Genomic DNA, 17,517 nt, shown 5'->3' on the forward strand with positions numbered 1-17,517 from the left:
CCTGGCGAGGGTGCCTTTCAAGCCGGCAGCGGAAGGGAGAGCAGAGAGACCGAGGATCCTTTCAGCCAGGGAAGCGACCCTAAGCGTAAGTGCAACGCCTCCCCTAAGCAAAGGTGCCACACAATTGTAAAACGGTGCCGCGTAGTGGTTCGAGGGCTGAATTAGGAGCGAGGAGACCTAGATCCAAATTCCTACTCAAGGCATGAAGTCAGACTTTGGACAGCCCCTTCTCTAAGACTGGCTTACCTTGCAGGGTTGTTGAGAGGAGTAATTGGGAGCGAGGATGCAATGCAGGAGAGCAAGATTAAAGATGTAATAAGTAAATTTTGTTGTTTAGTCGTTTAGTCATATCCAATGGACCAGAGCACGCCAGGCACTCCTGTCTTCCACTGTCTCCCGCAGTTTGGTACCCATGCTGGTAGCTTCGAGAACACTGTCCCACCATCTCCTCCTCTGTCGTCCCCTTCTCCTTGTGCCCTCAATCTTTCCCAACATCAGGGTCTTTTCCAGGGAGTCTTCTCTGCTCATGAGGTGGCCAAAGTATTGGAGCCTCAGCTTCAGGATCTGCCAGTGAGCACTCAGGGCTGATTTCCTTCAGAATGGAGAGGTTTGATCTTCTTGCAGTCCATGGGACTCTCAAGAGTCTCCTCCAGCACCATAATTCAAAAGCATCAATTCTTCAGCAATCAGCCTTCTTTATGGTTCAGCTCCCACTTCCATACATCACTACTGGGAAAACCATGGCTTTTACTATACGGACCTTTGTTGGCAAGGTGATGTCTCTTCTTTTTAAGATGCTGTCTAGGTTAGAGGGCTGAATCAGGAGCGAGGAGATCTAGATTCAAATTCCCACTCTAGACATGAAGTCAGCCTTTGGACAGCCCCTTGCAGGGTTGTTGAGAGGAGAAATTGGGGAGCTCAAAATTGGGGAGCTCCTTGCAGGAGAGCAAGATTAGAGACGTAATAAATAAATAATAGGGCATTATTTATGTCCTTTTCTGTAGGACTTGTGTTGAGGATTACAGCCATTCCCACACATTGAAATGTCCAGCTTATCTCATTTCCCATCGTTTCTGTTCTTCTCTTCATCGCACGTCTGCAATCTTTTATCTCTCTTCTGGGTGAAACAAACCAAAACCTTTCAAGCTCTCACTACCTATTAATGTAAACATTTTTCCCCTCTATCTTTTATTTTATTTATTTTTTAATTGAATTTTTACACTGCCCTTCGCCGGTAGATCTCGGAGCGGTTCACAACATAAAAATACAAAGGGAAAAAATCATGTTAGCATAAAAGGCAGCTAGTCAAATTAAAATGCAAGATATATTGAAATTATATTACAAATTTCAGCTAAACCCCCCCCCCAAATTGGAAAACATCCAGCACTAAACATTTTAAAAACAGCCCAGGGCTATGTACAGGGCTTTAGTAAATAAACTGGTAGTAATAATTAAAAACAGCAGCATGTGAAAAGTCTGATAATTTTTGGGAAAGTCATTCCACAATTGGGGTACCAAAGCAGAATGCTGGACTGTTGGTCCGATCCAGCAGAGTCCTTCATGTTCTTTCTGTATTCTTTCCTGCAGCTTGCAGAGGTCGAAATCTCTCTCCTCAGCAGGTTTCCCCCCCATCTTTCTCCTAATCAGAAGCTCCTGATCTGATAGAACAAGAGACGGTACAGCGAATTATAGGAGTGGAGAACGCTAAGACTTCCTCAGCTGCCCACTCAGGTGAGAGACAGGAGCACAGAGAACGTGTCATTATAGACCAATAGGCCAGTTGTTCAGGGATTTGTTACAATGCTTCTGCTTAAAAAACATTTTACCAGAGTAATCCTGTGGCTGTTTGAACAAAAGCTATTGTAGAGCTCCATTGGCAGCTGGTATCCATCTGATAGGGTGAAAGGCAGGGAGGCCAACACTAGGGGGAGCCATAGCCCCTGAGAAGGCAGAGCTGGCAGTGCCCCCTTTGTGCTAATGGACCAGCCTCCCTTTCTAATAAGTATGCTTTTAGTATTGATGTCTCAGGGACAGAATTATTAGCTGAAGAACCTTGAGGGTTTGAGACGCAGAACCTCTCATTAACTCCCGTGGGGCAGGGAGAAAAAGTGGGCCTTGAGTTTTTCCACCGTGCCACCTGCTTGGTTTCTGGCCACTGCTAAAAAGATCTGGATCAACACCAGGAAGGGAGCCATTGAACATTTTCTGCCCTTATGCTCTACGCGGGGCTGCCCTTAAAGCTGTCCCAGAAACTCCAGCGGGTGCAGAATGCTGCAGTGAGGCTCATCACGGGGTCTCTGCCCATGGGAGCATATTCACCCAGTGCTTTTCAAGCTGCACTAGCTCCCGGTGGAGTACAGGGTCAGATTTAAGGTGCTAGTTTTGACCTTTAAAGCCCTTCACAGCCTGGGACCCTCGTACCTACGGGACCGCCTCTCCCGGTATGCCCCACGGAGAGCCTCAAGGTCCATAAATAGCAACACCCTAGTGGTTCCGGGCCCTCAGGAAGTTAGATTAGCTTCAACCAGAGCCAGGGCCTTTTCAGCACTGGCTCCAGCCTGGTGGAACGCTCTGCCTCATGAGACCAGGGCCCTGCAGGATCTGATTTCTTTCCGCAGGGCCTGTAAGACAGAGTTGTTCCACCTGGCCTTTGGCTTGGAGCCACTTTGATTCCCTCCCCCTCTTTCTTGTTTCTTTTCCTTTCTCTTCCTGCGATGAGGCTACATTTTAATATTTTAATGTTTCAATATTTGAATGTTGTATTTTAATTTTGTTTCTAACTTGTATTCATTCAACTTGTTTTTATTATTGCTAGTTAGCCGCCCTGAGCCCGGCCTTGGCTGGGGAGGGCGGGGTATAAATAAAAATTATTATTATTATTATTATTATTATTATTATTATTATTATTATTAGTCTGCCATTCTCTATTCTTCTTAGGAACATAGGAAGTACGAAGTCAGACCATGTAGCTCAATATTGTCTACATGGACTGGCAGCAGCTTACCACAGTTTCAGGCAGGGAGAATTCTCTCCCAATCCTACCTGGAGATACTAGAGGGGTTGAGCCTTGGTATATGAGCAGAAACTAGTCAACATCCCCTCCCCGGCCACGGTCTTTTCCATCCTTACACCTTCTCCTTCTGTCTTTCTCTTGGTTTCAGGCTGTCCTAAGGTGACACTGAAAATGAAGGAGGAAGAAAAAGAAGATGAGGAAGACCTCCCGGCAGCCGGTCCCCAGGGCTCTGAGGAAAGCAAGATCTTCCCAGTTGACTGGCTAGGTGTGGGATGGATTTGGATGATACAGGTTACCTAGGGAACTTTGCCCCCCTCCCGACCAGATTTGAAACACCAGGCCTCCCCATTTGACTACAAGGTTGTTTCCCCCTAAATTGTGCCCATCTGCCCCATACCTGATGTTCTATGGCAGGGGTCTGCAACCTTTAAGACAAAAAGAGCCACTTGGACCCGTTTCTGAAGAAAAAACAACAACTGGGAGCTGCAAAACCATTGCGACATTTAAAACAAATAAATCTCCGGAGCCACGATCTGACAGCGGGCGGGAAGGTGACGTCGGGACGGTGCGTGACTAACACACGCACCGCCCCCATGCGACGTCACAGCCAGTACAGCGCCCGCCACAGTGATGAGTGTCGGGGCGCACAATGCGCCTCCTCCCCTCGCTAGTATCCGCCCCGGAGCCGCAGCAAAGATGTAAAAGAGCCACATGCGGCTCCGGAGCCACGGGTTGCAGACCCCTGTTCTATGGGGCATGCAGAGATGTGGATAGTAGGGCTGCTCTCAAATCCTATCCCTGCAGGAAGCAGGATTGAACTCCCTGTACACCTGTGGGCGCCTTATTATTTAGTCGTTTAGTCATGTCCGTCTCTTCGTGACCCCATGGACCAGAGCACGCCAGGCACTCCTGTCTTCCACTGCCTCCCGCAGTTTGGTCAAACTCATGCTGGTAGCTTCCAGAACACTGTCCAACCATCTCGTCCTCTGTCGTCCCCTTCTCCTTGTGCCCTCCATCTTTCCCAACATCAGGGTCTTTTCCAGGGAGTCTTCTCTTCCCATGAGGTGGCCAAAGTCTTGGAGCCTCAGCTTCAGGATCTGTCCTTCCAGTGAGCACTCAGGGCTGATTTCCTGCAGAATGGATAGGTTTGATCTTGCAGTCCATGGGACTCTCAAGAGTCTCCTCCAGCACCATAATTCAAAAGCATCAATTCTTCAGCGATCAGCCTTCTTTATGGTCCAGCTCTCACTTCCATACATCACTACTGGGAAAACCATAGCTTTAACTATACGGACCTTTGTCAGCAAGGTGATGTCTCTGCTTTTTAAGAGGGAGTTCAATTCTGCTTGGTCACAAAATGACAGGTGGCGATTCTAATGTGTTCAGTTTGTATATGAATGTGTTTTGGGTCCTTTTTTATCAGTTCACATTAGCAATGAAGCTATACGGAGAGCCTCACACTTTCTGATTCTGAGGGTCTTTCCCTCACCCCCCGCCACGAGATTTTATTTTCTTCTTGTAGTCGTGGAGAAAGAAAGATTCTTCATCATGATCATTCATTCATCCCTTAACTGTGAAAGTTTGTTGGGTCGTATATCTATTGACCCACTGAGTCTGCTGCAACGGCCCTGCAATAAATTTGATTTCTTGCCACTCCGAGAAACTTCCAATGGTGCCCACACGCTTCCACTCCGCGCGCTGCCACTCTCTCCCGTTGCCGGATAATAGCAGAGTTCACACGCAGCATCAAATGGCTTATCTGTGTCAATGTGGTGTCCTCAATAACGCAGCTCGACACCAGTGCTTCTAATCCAAAACTCTTTATTTAGTAGCACTCAAAACAGAAAAGAAAACCTGCAGAATCTAGCTCCATGTTCACAGCTCTCTGCCTCTTAACAAAAAACGGAACGACCTTGCTAGCGTTCCCAGACAGACTGCTCTCCAGAGAGAGCTCAGCCCCCACAGAGCACAGATCAAAGCAAACAAGCATGGATCATATGGGCAGTGCACCCAGTTGATAAGAACGCTCCTGGATTGTTAACCCCTGACAGTCCAGAACCACAACATTAACAGTTATCACGGGTGGCGCTGTGGGTTAAACCACAGAGCCTAGGGCTTGCTGATCAGAAGGTCGGCGGTTTGAATCCCTGTGACAGGGTGAGCTCCCGTTGCTCAGTCCCTGCTCCTGCCAACCTAGCAGTTTGAAAGCACATCAAAGTGCAAGTAGATAAATAGGTACCGCTCCGGCGGGAAGGTAAACGGCGTTTCCATGCGCTGCTCTGGTTCGCCAGAAGCGGCTTAGTCATGCTGGCCACATGACCCGGAAGCTGTACGCCGGCTCCCTCGGCCAATAAAGCGAGATGCGCGCCGCAACCCCAGAGTCGGCCACGACTGGACCTAATGGTCAGGGGTCCCTTTACCTTTACTTTATAATCTGCCTTTTGCCCAAAAGTCCCAGGGCAAGGAATGTTATACTGCCCAAAGCAAACATTTTTAAACCATAGGATTGAAACTGTGTAGGAAAAAACCAAAATACAGAATCTGCTTACAATAAAACCACCAGCAGCGACAGAAATTCAGGGGCTTCACCTCACCCCCACCCCAAAATCCTGAGAACAGAGATGCAACTTCACCGGCTCATGAAATGACACCAATGTTGTGATGAGGTGCGCCTCAGAGGGGTTGGTGCTCCAATGGCAAGAGAGAGCCCTGTGCATGGGACTCCATCCCACAAGTGTCCTTAGGTGTGTGGGCCACCAGCAGACCTGCCTCTCATACGGATCTTAATATGTGGGCAGCTAGGAATGGGAGGAGGCAGAGAAACTGCCTGCCACTCATGATTGAACCATTCTCCTGTGCCTCACCTTCTGACGTTTTTCTCTTCATCAGAGTTACCTGACGTGACGATAAAGGTAGAAGAGGAACCATGGACCCCGAATCATCAGATTTCTGAGGAAAACAGCACTTCCCCAACTGCCCAGTCAGGTGAAAGATCTAATCGAGAAACTGGGACCCATTTAGCTAGGGTTGATATACTGTGGTACCTCGGTTTCTGAACGTCTCCGTTGACGAACATTTCGGTTTTCGAACGCCGTAAACCCGGAAGTAAATGCTTCAGTTTTCGAACACACCTTGGAAGTCGAACATGCCACACGGCTTCCACTGAGTGCCTAGCAGTTGGCTGTTGAGTTTTTGGTTTTTGAACGTTTCAGAACTCAAACGGTCTTCCAGAATGGATTACATTCAAAAACTGAGGTACCACTGTATTTCAGAAAGTGAAAATTCGGACCTTTTTTTTTTGGCAAAGTTGTTGAGGTTGTTTTTTTATTATTCTTTTCGGCCAAAGTTGTTGTGCAAAATCTCAAAAATGAAATTTGGCAAAATCTAGACTTTTGACATGGGTTGCCATATGTCGGGATTTCCCCAGACATTTCAGTGATTTCTGCTTCCAACTGCTGTATTCCAGCTATGTCCGGGGAATTCCAGATGTATGGCAACCCTAATTTTGCCATCATCTGTGGGCAGGCCTCTTCCTGGTTTCTCAGCATTCCAGTGGGGTGGCCATATTCATCTCTGGCAGCAAAATACAACAAAGCGTTTTGTGGCTCCTGGAACGCTGAAGGATTTAATGTGGCTTAAGCTCTTGTGGATCGAGGCCCACCCCACCCCACAACAACTCCATATGCGCAGCCAGCAAGCTGTGGGGCTTCCCACAAGACCCTTCACAAACTTTGGAGGTACAAGTGGGGGTTAAAATGAAACCCCTCTGGTGCATTTCACATTATTCCCTACGTGATTACGTCGGCGTCTTCTGCACTTTAGCAGAAATTTCAGTTTTCAAGCCCGAGTGGGATTCCTGGATTTTAGTGAGGAGGAGAGAAGGCTTGGGTTCTGTAGCAAAAATAAAGAAGGGAAGAAAATGAGGCTCCAGGCCACACCACTGGTGAGGTAATGGAGAAGCCACCTCATTTGAAAGCTGTTGTGTATTGAGGGAGGTGAGAGAAATTTTTCCACAGAAAACTAGCTGGCACTCACCGTTGCCTTCCCTGTATTGATCAGGATTCCCTGAAGTAATGATAAAGATAGAAGAAGACGAACCTGATGGTGGAGGCATGGAGGGAAACAAGGCTGTTGGGACTTCATGCTCAGGTGAGGGGTGGATTCCCCTAAAATGCACAGGTAACCAGAAGCAGCTCTCCAAGTGGGCTAGACCCACAACACCAGCGCCTCAGCAAGTGTGTTGTAGGGTGAGGTGGCAGGGGGGTTGGTGCGGTGTGGACCCATAGAAACACCGGATTTGCTCTGCCGCTGCGCTTGCCCTGCTGCCTTCCCCCCTCCCTCTCCCAGTGACTTACTCTGAATCTGTGGCACACCTCTCTTCTATCGATCATCCCCAGGTTTCTCACATTCTCCCCAACCTTGAAACACCCAAGATTTGAACGTTGTGGGAAGACAACCTCAATAAAGGCTGGCTTTGGCATTTGAAAGCCTTGATGTGTAGCTTTGATCCTTAGAGAGGAGGATAGCACAGGGGCAGAAACAGAAACACACACCCGCCAGTGGTTCTGTAGTCTTGGAATGTTCTAGAACCCAGGAGAATGCCCCATAGCGTTCTTCATGTCTGCAGCCCCATTGTGTCTGTGATTCCAAAGTAAGCTTGTCTGCTGAACTGGGCACCCCTTCTCCCCTCACATTATTCAATCAATCAACCAACCAACCAATCAATCAATCAATCAATCAATCAATTAAATGTAGATGTAGATTTTTTTCAGTTTTGTTGTTCTGTATGGGACAATGACAGTAAAGATTATTGTATTGTATCGTTATACACTGCTCTACATCCGAAGATTTTGGAGCAGATGGAAATACTGGGTGGAAGCACACAAAAAAAGTTAAAACAAAACAATAAGCCTCTCCCCACTCCCACAAACACATTTAAAGGCTGTAGAATATTAATCAGCCTGGCTAAAGAGGAACGTTTTGGCCTGGTGCCTAAAGACATGTGATAAAGGCGTCAGGCGAGTCTCCCTGGGGAGAGCGTTCCACAAATGGGGAGCCACTTTAGAAAAGGCCCGGTCTCGTGTTGCCACCCTCTGGACCTCTTGTGGAGGAGGCACACGAAGAAGGGCCTGAGAGGATGAATCCAGAGTCTGGATCGGTTTATTTGGAGAGAGGTGGTCCTTGAGGTATTGCAGTTCTGAACTGTTTAATAGAGGCTGTCAGAACCGGCTGCCCTGTGAAGGAAGAGAGAGTCTGAATGCAAGTGTATCTGAAGAAGTGTGCATGCACACGAAAGCTCATACCAAGAACTAACTTAGTTGGTCTTTAAGGTGCTACTGGAAGGAAATTTTTTATTTTGACTATGGCAGACCAACACGGCTACCTATCTGTAACTGAATGCAAGGCTGTGTCTTAGAGGGAAACAGAGGCAGCCCGCAACAGCAGAACCACCTGTCTTCTAATAATTGTCGCCCAAGATTGCCTTTTTTCCTCCTCCCTCCCAATCCCATTTCTTTTTGTGCCATGTCTTATGGAACACAAACCCAAGGTCCTATTTTCGGCAGGATTAAATCCTTAAAAGAAAGAATATGATTAAGATGAGGTTGTCCGGAAGATGTGTCTTTCCGGAGATCCTCTTAGATCTCTTTCCTCCCTCAGGGCTTCCTGCGGTGACACTGAAGGTGGAAGAAGAAGAGGAGGAGCCCTGGGAGTCAGATCATCAAGGCTGTGAGGAAGGTGAGGCCTTCCCAAGAGAGGGAAGAGTCTGGCTGTGAGATAACCCCCACATCTCCCCTCGCAATACTAAGAAGCAGAGTGGTGGGAGACTCAGGGTGGACAACAGGAGGAGGCCCTTCTTCACAGAACACAAATGATGACGTTCACAGCCCTTAAGATGTGATGTCTGCCAACTGAGCTGGCTCTTAAAAGGGGACCAGGCAAATCCGGCTATTGATTAATAAGGCTATAAATTGCACCTAATTGCACTACCTGAGTCAGTGCCAGTACCTCTGACCCTATCAAGTTATGACTGGGATAATCCAGAGAGTGCCCTCCAGATGCAGTTAGACTACAACTCCCATCATTCCTGACTGTTGGCCATGCTGGCTGTGCCTGATGGGAGCTGGAGTCCAGCAACTTATGCAGCCCCACCACCACCACCACCACCACTCTGAGCCAGAATTTCAACACCTGATTTTTTTTATATTTTTAAAAATAATATTTATTACTTTTAAACCTTACAAAAAAGGAAAAAGAAAAAAGAAGAAAAAACATACAGTACAATATATAAACAATACACAACACAACATTAACACATTAAACAATACAAAAACAGTACAAAAGCAAAAACAATTCAAAAAACACACATCATACCATCTCAATATCCTCTCTTTCATTCCCTTGTTTCATCGACCTCCTCTCACCTCCCTTTTGGTATTCCATTTCTATTAATTGTTTCAGCAAATCCTTTCCATCTTTCTCTATTTTCTGTCATATGTTTATATTAACATATTTTAACCATATTTTCCATTAAAACTATAATGCTTATTTATACTTAATTCCTTAAAACATTTCTACTAAAGCCATATAAGTTCCTTCCAACATTTTTCTAACATTCATTAATTTTACATTATTTCCATATATAGATTTTAAACTTTTTCCAATAATCTTCCACCGTCTCTTCTCCCTGGTCCCGGATTCTGCCAGTCATTTCCGTCCATTCCATATAGACCATCAACCTGGTAATCTTCTGTCCGAGGCTCTTAACTCTTTTCCAAGTCCCTTCTGCGAGTCTTCTTCATGTTTATACATGCACTTTACTTTGTCTTCTCCTGATCTTGTTCTTACTTTCCTTCCTTTGATGCTGAAAAGTAAATCTCGAGGAAATTCCCACCTAGTATTCCTTCTCAACAAATCAGCCAAATCTCCATAGTTAAAACTAAAATTCACAAGGTATTTCCAGTCGTATTTTAAAGTTCCTCCAAGTCTAGCAGTCCCCACAACTCCAGTCTCCTCCTGACCCAAGTCCAAGTCCCAAAAGTCAATAAATCCCTGCATGAAGGGATCTATCCAACTTTCCTTCTCCAATCCAAGCGGGGCTCCAATCCTCAAAGTCTGGCTTTCTCTAGATTCAGTCATAAAAGGCATCCACTTATAGTCATCAAATTGCATCTGTGAGGCTGGGGCTCTGACAACTTTCTCCCCCGCCTTCTCCTCAATTTGCCATGTCAAGGTAGATCCCTGTATCGATTCCTGAATAGTTTCTGTATTAATATTCACTTTTTGTCGCAAATTAGTCACTTTTTGCTCCAAGTCATCCGTCTTCCTATGGAGCTGTTCCAGTGAGCCATTAATCTTACATAATGCAACCACTAAGGCTTCTTCTGTCAACTTTCTTTACAGTCCAAGGTCAATCCCAAATTCTCATGGTCTTGTCTTACAGCTGGAAATTCCCCACTCAACTCATGTAACAATTTCAAATGCTTCCTCTAGGGGGAAACAATTTCTATTTGTATCAACCTTTTAAGCACAATTTAAACAATAGAGTTAGTTTCAATTTTCAATTACATTTACTCCTTTTTAAACGCAGGAGACAATGGAAACAATGTATTTCTCTTCTTTAACTTACTGTCAACAAATGATCTATTCACAGTCAATGAACATATCCAAAACTTCAGTCCTACTAACAGCCTGTTTCCAGGTTCAGAGCGGTGGTAATTTGACTTTCTTCACACTCTCCTGCAGGCTTACGCGGTCTAAAAAGAATTCCCCCCTCTCCTCCTGCTTCCAAGGGGGGTTTGATGATTTTAGCCGATAGAAGTTTAATCCTTTATGAAAAGCTTTCCAAGACTTTAGCTTGCAACCTTTTTGCTCCAGTCTATTTACAAAAGGGGAAGGCGGACTTCCTGTTTGAAACCTCCCCGTTTCGGTACCAAATTAAGATGTTTAAAAATCCAATTTTCCGTTCTACTCACAGGTAGTTGTTTTAAAATCGAATTGTCCACAGGAAAAAGTCAGCGCTCTCCGGCAACAGCAATGCGGCTTCACTCCGTGAAAGAAGCAGTCAATTTGAAGCACTGCGCCACTCACCCCACGTTGCTCCGGATCCCCGAAACCGGGTTTCCCCGCGAGTAGGGGAGGCGCAAAAGGTGCCAGCCGAATCCCACGTTCACAGGCTTCTCCTGCCTGTGATTTTTTGTGGGTCCCCGCCTTCGCCGTGGCGGTCAGACCCTAATTGCCACAAAGCGAGTTCCTCCCGGTCAGAGGAATTCAGCCATTACCAGAGGCGCTAACCCAGAAGTCTCCTCAACACCTGATCTTCTCCTTCTGCTCCTCCAGGATTTACTGGTGTGATAATAAAGGTGGAACCTGAAGAGGAGCCCTGGCTCACCAGTCTCCATACATCTCAGGGAAGTGCGGCTGTCTCAGGAGTCCAGCCAGGTGAGGGATTCAATGATGATGTAACAAATTCTTGGAGTGCTTCAAAGCCATCAAAGTGGTGTACAAGACCCAAACACGAACACACAAAAAGACCCAAAAAACTACAGTGGTACCTCGCAAGACGAATGCCTCGCAAGACAAAAGGGTTTTTCGTTTTTTGAGGTACTTTGCAAGACGAATTTTCCTATGGGCTTGCTTCGCAAGACGAAAACGTCTTGCAAGTTTGTTTCCTTTTTCGTAAAACCGTTAATACCCAGGGTGCATTGCTTGAAGAGGTGCAGTTGCGACTTGACTTCGAGGAGCAACTCATAGCACGCAGTGTGGTAGCCTTTTTTGAGGTTTTTGAAGACTTTGGTGATTTTTGAAGCTTTTCCAAAACTTCTTTTGCAGCCATTTGGTAAGTTAAACTTGTAAAACTTTTTTGGGGGTTTTTGGATTTTGGGTTGGGGTGTTTGGAATTCAAGGACTTGGTGTTGGGGAGGGGTTTGCAAGAATCTGGAAGCTTGTGTGTGATTTTTCTGCATTTTTATGATTTTCTGTGACCATTGGGCCACTCTGCTGTTTTTTTAAAAAAAATTCTGGGTTTGAATTTCTGTGTGGTGGGTGGGTGGCTGGGGGAACAGTTGAGGAGAGGTTTGCAAGAATCTGGAAGCTTGTGTGGTTTTTTTCTGCATTTTTATGATTTTTTGTGACCATTGGGCCACTCTGCTGGTTTTTTTAAAAAAATAATTCTGGGTTTGAATTTCTGTGTGGTGGGTGACTGGGGGAACAGTTGGGGAGGGGTTTGCAACAGTTGGGGAGGGGTTTGCAATTTCTGTGTGGTCGGTGGCTGGGGGAATAGTTGAGGTTTTTGAAGTCTTTGGTGATTTTTGAAGCTTTTCCAAAACTTCTTTTGCAGCCATTCGGTAAGTTAAACTTTTAAAACTTTTTTTGGGGGGGTTGGATTTTGGGTTGGGGTGTTTGGAATTCAAGGACTTGGTTCTGGGTTTGAATTTCTGTGTGGTGGGTGGCTGGGTGCTTTTGAATTTTTTGGATGTGAAGCACTGATTTTTTATTTTTTTGGGGGGGGTTGCGCAGGTAGGAGCTGTGCTGCCATGGGACCCAAGAAGACTGCTGCTGCGGTGGCCGGCGAGGGGAAGAAGGAGAAGGTGATGCTGGAAATGAAGAAGGAGATCATCCGGAAGCACGACTGTGGAATGCGTGTGACAGACCTCGCCAGGGAGTACGGGAGGAATCCATCGACCATCGCGACCATCCTGAAGATGAGGGAGAAGATCCTTGCGACTGATGCAGCCAAGGGAATCAGCAGGATCGTGAAGAACCGCCCAGCTGTTCTGGAGGAGGTGGAGAAGTTGCTGCTCATCTGGTTAGAAGAGAAGCAGCGTGCAGGTGACACAGTGACTGAGGCCGTCATTTGTGAGAAGGCCAAGGCCTTGCACGCAGACCTCGTCCAGCAACAGCCAGGAACCTCAGGCGAGCCAGAAGTCTTCAAGGCAAGCAGAGGTTGGTTTGACCGGTTCAAGGCAAGATCTGGAATCCACAGCGTGGTCAGGCATGGAGAGGCTGCCAGTTCTGATGTTTCTGCGGCTGAAGACTTTGCAGCGGAGTTCCTGGAGGTTGTGAAGACGGAGGGCTACGTTCCACAGCAGGTCTTCAACTGCGACGAGACCAGGCTGTTTTGGAAGAGGATGCCCAAAAGGACTTTCATCACACAGGAGGAGGCCAAGTTGCCTGGCCACAAGCCCATGAAGGACCGTCTGACCCTGCTCTTCTGTGCGAACGCAAACGGCGACCTGAAGATCAAGCCCCTGCTGGTGTACCACTCGGAGAACCCACGGGCCTTCAAGAGACACAAGGTCGACAAGGAGCAGCTGAGTGTCATGTGGCGATCCAACAGCAAGGCTTGGGTCACACGTGTGCTGTTTGTGGACTGGGTCAATCTTGCTTTTGGCCCTGCTGTCAAACAGTACCTGCTGGACAACGACCTGCCGCTGAAGGCTTTGCTTCTGATGGACAGTGCTCCTGCTCATCCTAAAGGCCTTGAGGAGGACTTGTTGGAGGAGTTCAGCTTCATCAGCATCATGTTCCTGCCACCTAACACCACACCACTGCTCCAGCCGATGGATCAGCAGGTCATCGCCAATTTCAAAAAACTCTACACCAAGGAGCTTTTCAGGCGATGCTTCGAGGTGACTGATTGCACCACCATCACCCTACGGGAATTCTGGAAGGACCACTTCGACATCGTCATCTGCTTGAAGATGATCACCACGGCCTGGAACGGGATCAGCCAGAGAAATTTGAATTGCGCTTGGCGCAGCCTGTGGCCAGACTGTGTGGCACCAAGTGACTCTGATGCACCAGAGTCAACAGTGGTGCAGGACATTGTTGCCTTAGGGAGGACCATGGGCCTGGAGGTCGCAGAGGAGGACATCAGTGAGCTGGTGGAGGAGCACGACCACGAGCTGACCACCCAGGAGTTGGTCGAACTGCAGGCAGAGGCTGCGCAGGAGCAGGCCTCGCTGGAAGAGGAGGAAGTAATTGAGGAACGGCTGTCCTCCAAAGAACTGAGGGACATTTGCCTGAAGTGGAAGGATGTGCAGGCTTTTGCACTGTGGCACCACCCTGACAAGCACGTGGTACATGATCTTGCGAACACTTTTGATACGAGGGTCTTGTCGCCTTTCAGGGAGGTGCTGAAAAGGCGGATGAAGCAGCAGACCATGGACAGGTTCTTCAGCAAGAAGCAAAGAGTGGAAGAGGAACCTTCTTCGAGTTGTCCCCCAGAGTCTTAGAAAATGTACTGTATACTTTGTTGATTTTTAAATGTTTTTCTGTCATGTTTAGAAACTTAATTTACTGTTCCTTCAATTTTTGAAATGCTCTTTACAGTATGTGTGACTTTAAAGAGCACTTAATAAACTCTTGTTGTACCAAATTTGGCTTTGTTTGGACTTTTTTTGACCATAGGAACGCATTAATTGAATTTCAATGCATTCCTATGGGATTTTGTGCTTCGCAAGACGAAAGATTCGCTAGACGAAAAAACTCGCAGAACGAATTAATTTTGTCTTGCGAGGCACCACTGTATAAAAACAATAAAGCCATCCTCACAAATTCTGAAAACAACAAAATAGTTTTAATCGGGTATGGTATTGTTCCATAGCTAACTGAGTCATCCCTCAGGGAAACCCTTCATAAAACAAAAATGTCTTCAGTCAGCACCTAAACATCACAATACTAGATGCCTGGAATACACCTTTCCAGGCAGGGCTATATGCATGCAGCTGGAGACTGTGCCTGCATGGAAATGTCCTCTGCTCATCCCTGTTCAATCCCCTCTTGGTTCTGGGAGACAGAGGTGCTGGAGAAGGTGGGGAAGCACCTGCCTCTTCATTTGCCTCCTGACCAGCCTCTTCCTCTTCTTCCAATCCATCCTGGGCTCCACACTCCAGCTCTGAAACTTCCCCTGCCTCTGACTCTTGCCTCCTGACTGGAATAGTAAAGGTAAAGGGACCCCTGACCATTAGGTCCAGTTGTGACCGACTCTGGGGTTGCTGTGCTCATCTCGCTTTACTGGCCGAGGGAGCGAGCATACAACTTCCAGGTCATGTGGCCAGCATAACTAAGCCGCTTCTGGCGAACTGGAGCAGCGCACAGAAACACCGTTTACTTTCCCGCCAGAGTGGTACCAATTTATCTACTTGCACTTTGTGCTTTCGAACTGCTAGGTTGGCAGGAGCAGGGACCGAGCAACGGGAGCTCACCCCGTCGCAGGGATTCGAACCGCCGACCTTCTGATCGGCAAGTCCTAGGCTCTGTGGCTTAACCCACAGCGCCACCCGCGTCCCTTCCTGACTGGAATAGTTCCCCACAAATCACTGGCCCCAGCTCCCGAGTCAGATTCCAGGCCTGTTTCCCCTTGTCAGCATCTTGCCAGTCCCTGCCAGGAACTCGTAATCAATACATGAAGCAGAACAATCATTTGCGCGGGAATTGACGTGCGGTGTCCTGATTTCCCTGTTGCTTCTGACAGGCAATGGCTGCACCAAAGAAGAGGAGGATTTTCTCCCTGGGAGTGTGAAGCCCACGGAGCCCACGAGGGCATCGTTGACGTTGTCCAGAGGGAGCGTTTTCCGGAGAGCCAGTCAGTACAGAGCAGAAAGGCCGCAGGGGAACCAGGCAGGGAAGAGAGTTTGCAAGAAGCCCAACCAGGGGAAGGCCTTCGTCTGGAGAAAATACTTCCTCTCCCAGGAGCGAGGCTACGCAGGAGAGAAACCGTACGCCTGCTCCCACTGCGGGAAAAGCTTCAACGGGCACTCGTACCTCCTCGCTCACGAGAGAACCCACACGGGAGAGAAGCCCCACAAGTGCTCTCTCTGCGGGAAGGGCTTCAACGTGAGGTCTTACCTCCTCGCTCACTGGAGAACCCACACGGGGGAGAAGCCCCACATCTGCTCATTCTGCGGGAAGAGCTTCAGCGGGAGGTCCAACCTCAACCGGCACCAGAGGAGCCACACGGGAGAGAAGCCGTACGCCTGCTCCGCCTGCGGCCGGGGCTTCAGCCACAAAGCGCACATGACCCGCCACGAGAGAATCCACACGGGCGAGAAGCCCTACAAATGCTCGCGGTGCCCAAAGAGCTTCGGCCAGAGCTCCACCCTCATCTCCCACGAGAGGACCCACACGGAGAAGCCCTACAAATGCCCGCACTGCGAGAGGAGCTTCGGCCAGAGCGCCAAGCTGGCCGCGCATGAGAGGAGCCACACGGGCGAGAAGCCGTACGAGTGCCCAGCCTGCGGGAAGGGCTTCAACCACCGCTCCGACTACGTCATCCACGAGAGGACCCACACTGGCGACAAGCCGTATGCGTGCGCCGTCTGCGGGAAAGGCTTCAGCGGGAGGTCCAACCTCACCAGGCACGAGAGGAGCCACACCGGCGAGAAGCCGTACCTCTGCTCGGTGTGCGGGAAAGGCTTCTGCCACAAGGCCCACCTCCTCCGCCACGAGAAGATCCACACCAGCGGAAAGCCCTACAAGTGCTCCAACTGCGGCGAGAGCTTCAAGCACCGGACGGACCTGATTGGCCACCAGAGGAGCCACTCGGGGGTCAAGCAGTACACCTGCACGGCCTGCGGGAAGAGCTTCAGTGGGAAGTCGAACCTTAACAGGCACAAGAGAAGCCACACAGGAGAGAAGCCCTACAGCTGCCTGGTCTGCGGCAGAAGCTTCAGCCACAAGGCACACCTGATTCGGCACGAGAGGATCCACACCGGGGAGAAGCCCTACAAGTGCTCGCACTGCATGAAAAGCTTCAACCAGAGTTCCACCCTTACTGCTCACGAGAGAACCCACACGGCAGGGAAGCCGCGCAAAAGCTGAGCTCGGGACACGGCAGGCATCCGTTTCGGAGTACAGATGCTAAAGGAGATTGTGAAGTGATTTGTGCGTGATGTGCTTTCGAAGTTTGTGTGTCACCTCAGTCAACTTTCAGGAAGAGAGGGTGTGTGTGTGTGTGTGTGTGTGTGTTTCATTTCATTCGTATACAGTGGTACCTCTGGTTGCAAACGGGATCCATTCCGGAGGCTCGTTCGCAACATGAAAAGAGCGCAACCCTCAGCGCGCATCTGCGCACGCACAGGTTGCGATTCGCTGCTTCTGCATATGTGCATGACGTCATTTTGCATTTCTGTGCATGTGCGAGCAGCAAAACCCAGAAGTAACCCGCAGGACGTAACCTGAAAGAACGTAACATGAAGCAGACGTAACATGAGGTATGACTGTATATATATATATAAAATTTTAGTCTCAGAATGTGAGGGGCACATGGCAATGGCACTCCAAGCTTTCTATGAACTGAGGATTTTCCTTCATTCTTCCCTCATTATCAATTTGGGAGAGAAAAGAATACAGTGGTACCTCTGGTTACGTACTTAATTCATTCCGGAGGTCCTTTCTTAACCTGAAACCGTTCTTAACCTGAGGTACCACTTTAGCTAATGGGGCCTCCCGCTGACCGATTTCTGTTCTCATCCTGAGGTAAAGTTCTTAACCCAAGGTACTAT

The 17,517-nt window shown here is 48.2% G+C and overlaps 2 protein-coding genes across 2 annotated transcripts in view; one reads left to right on the top strand and one right to left on the bottom strand.

The window, feature by feature from the left end:
- Nucleotides 1-7,713, bottom strand: part of LOC309523274 (uncharacterized protein) — a 36,962-nt gene extending 29,249 nt beyond the window's left edge. Inside the window, exon 1 of the mRNA XM_082207059.1 lies at nt 7,369-7,713. The gene's annotated coding sequence lies outside the window, so the exon portion shown is untranslated. The remainder of the gene's footprint in view (nt 1-7,368) is intronic.
- LOC309523460 (uncharacterized protein) lies at nt 7-17,068 on the top strand. Its single transcript, XM_082207333.1, has 6 exons — nt 7-85; nt 5,903-5,998; nt 7,073-7,192; nt 8,672-8,749; nt 11,351-11,452; nt 15,489-17,068. Exons 3-6 carry the CDS (start codon nt 7,087-7,089, stop codon nt 16,832-16,834), a joined length of 1,632 nt encoding a protein of 543 aa, XP_082063459.1. The 5' UTR covers nt 7-85; nt 5,903-5,998; nt 7,073-7,086; the 3' UTR covers nt 16,835-17,068.
- The last annotated feature ends 449 nt before the right edge of the window (nt 17,069-17,517 follow it).

This window comes from Podarcis vaucheri (genome assembly GCF_965113315.1).
Source record: "Podarcis vaucheri genome assembly, chromosome: 2".
NCBI lineage: Eukaryota > Metazoa > Chordata > Lepidosauria > Squamata > Lacertidae > Podarcis > Podarcis vaucheri.

Coding starts and splice junctions, on each gene's coding strand:
- LOC309523460 (XM_082207333.1), top strand. CDS start 7,087: ATGATAAAGATAGAAGAAGACGAACCTGATGGTGGAGGCATGGAGGGA. Junction 7,193..8,671: donor GATTCCCCTAAAATGCACAG/GTAACCAGAAGC, acceptor TTCCTCCCTCAG/GGCTTCCTGCGGTGACACTG. Junction 11,453..15,488: donor TGTCTCAGGAGTCCAGCCAG/GTGAGGGATTCA, acceptor TGCTTCTGACAG/GCAATGGCTGCACCAAAGAA.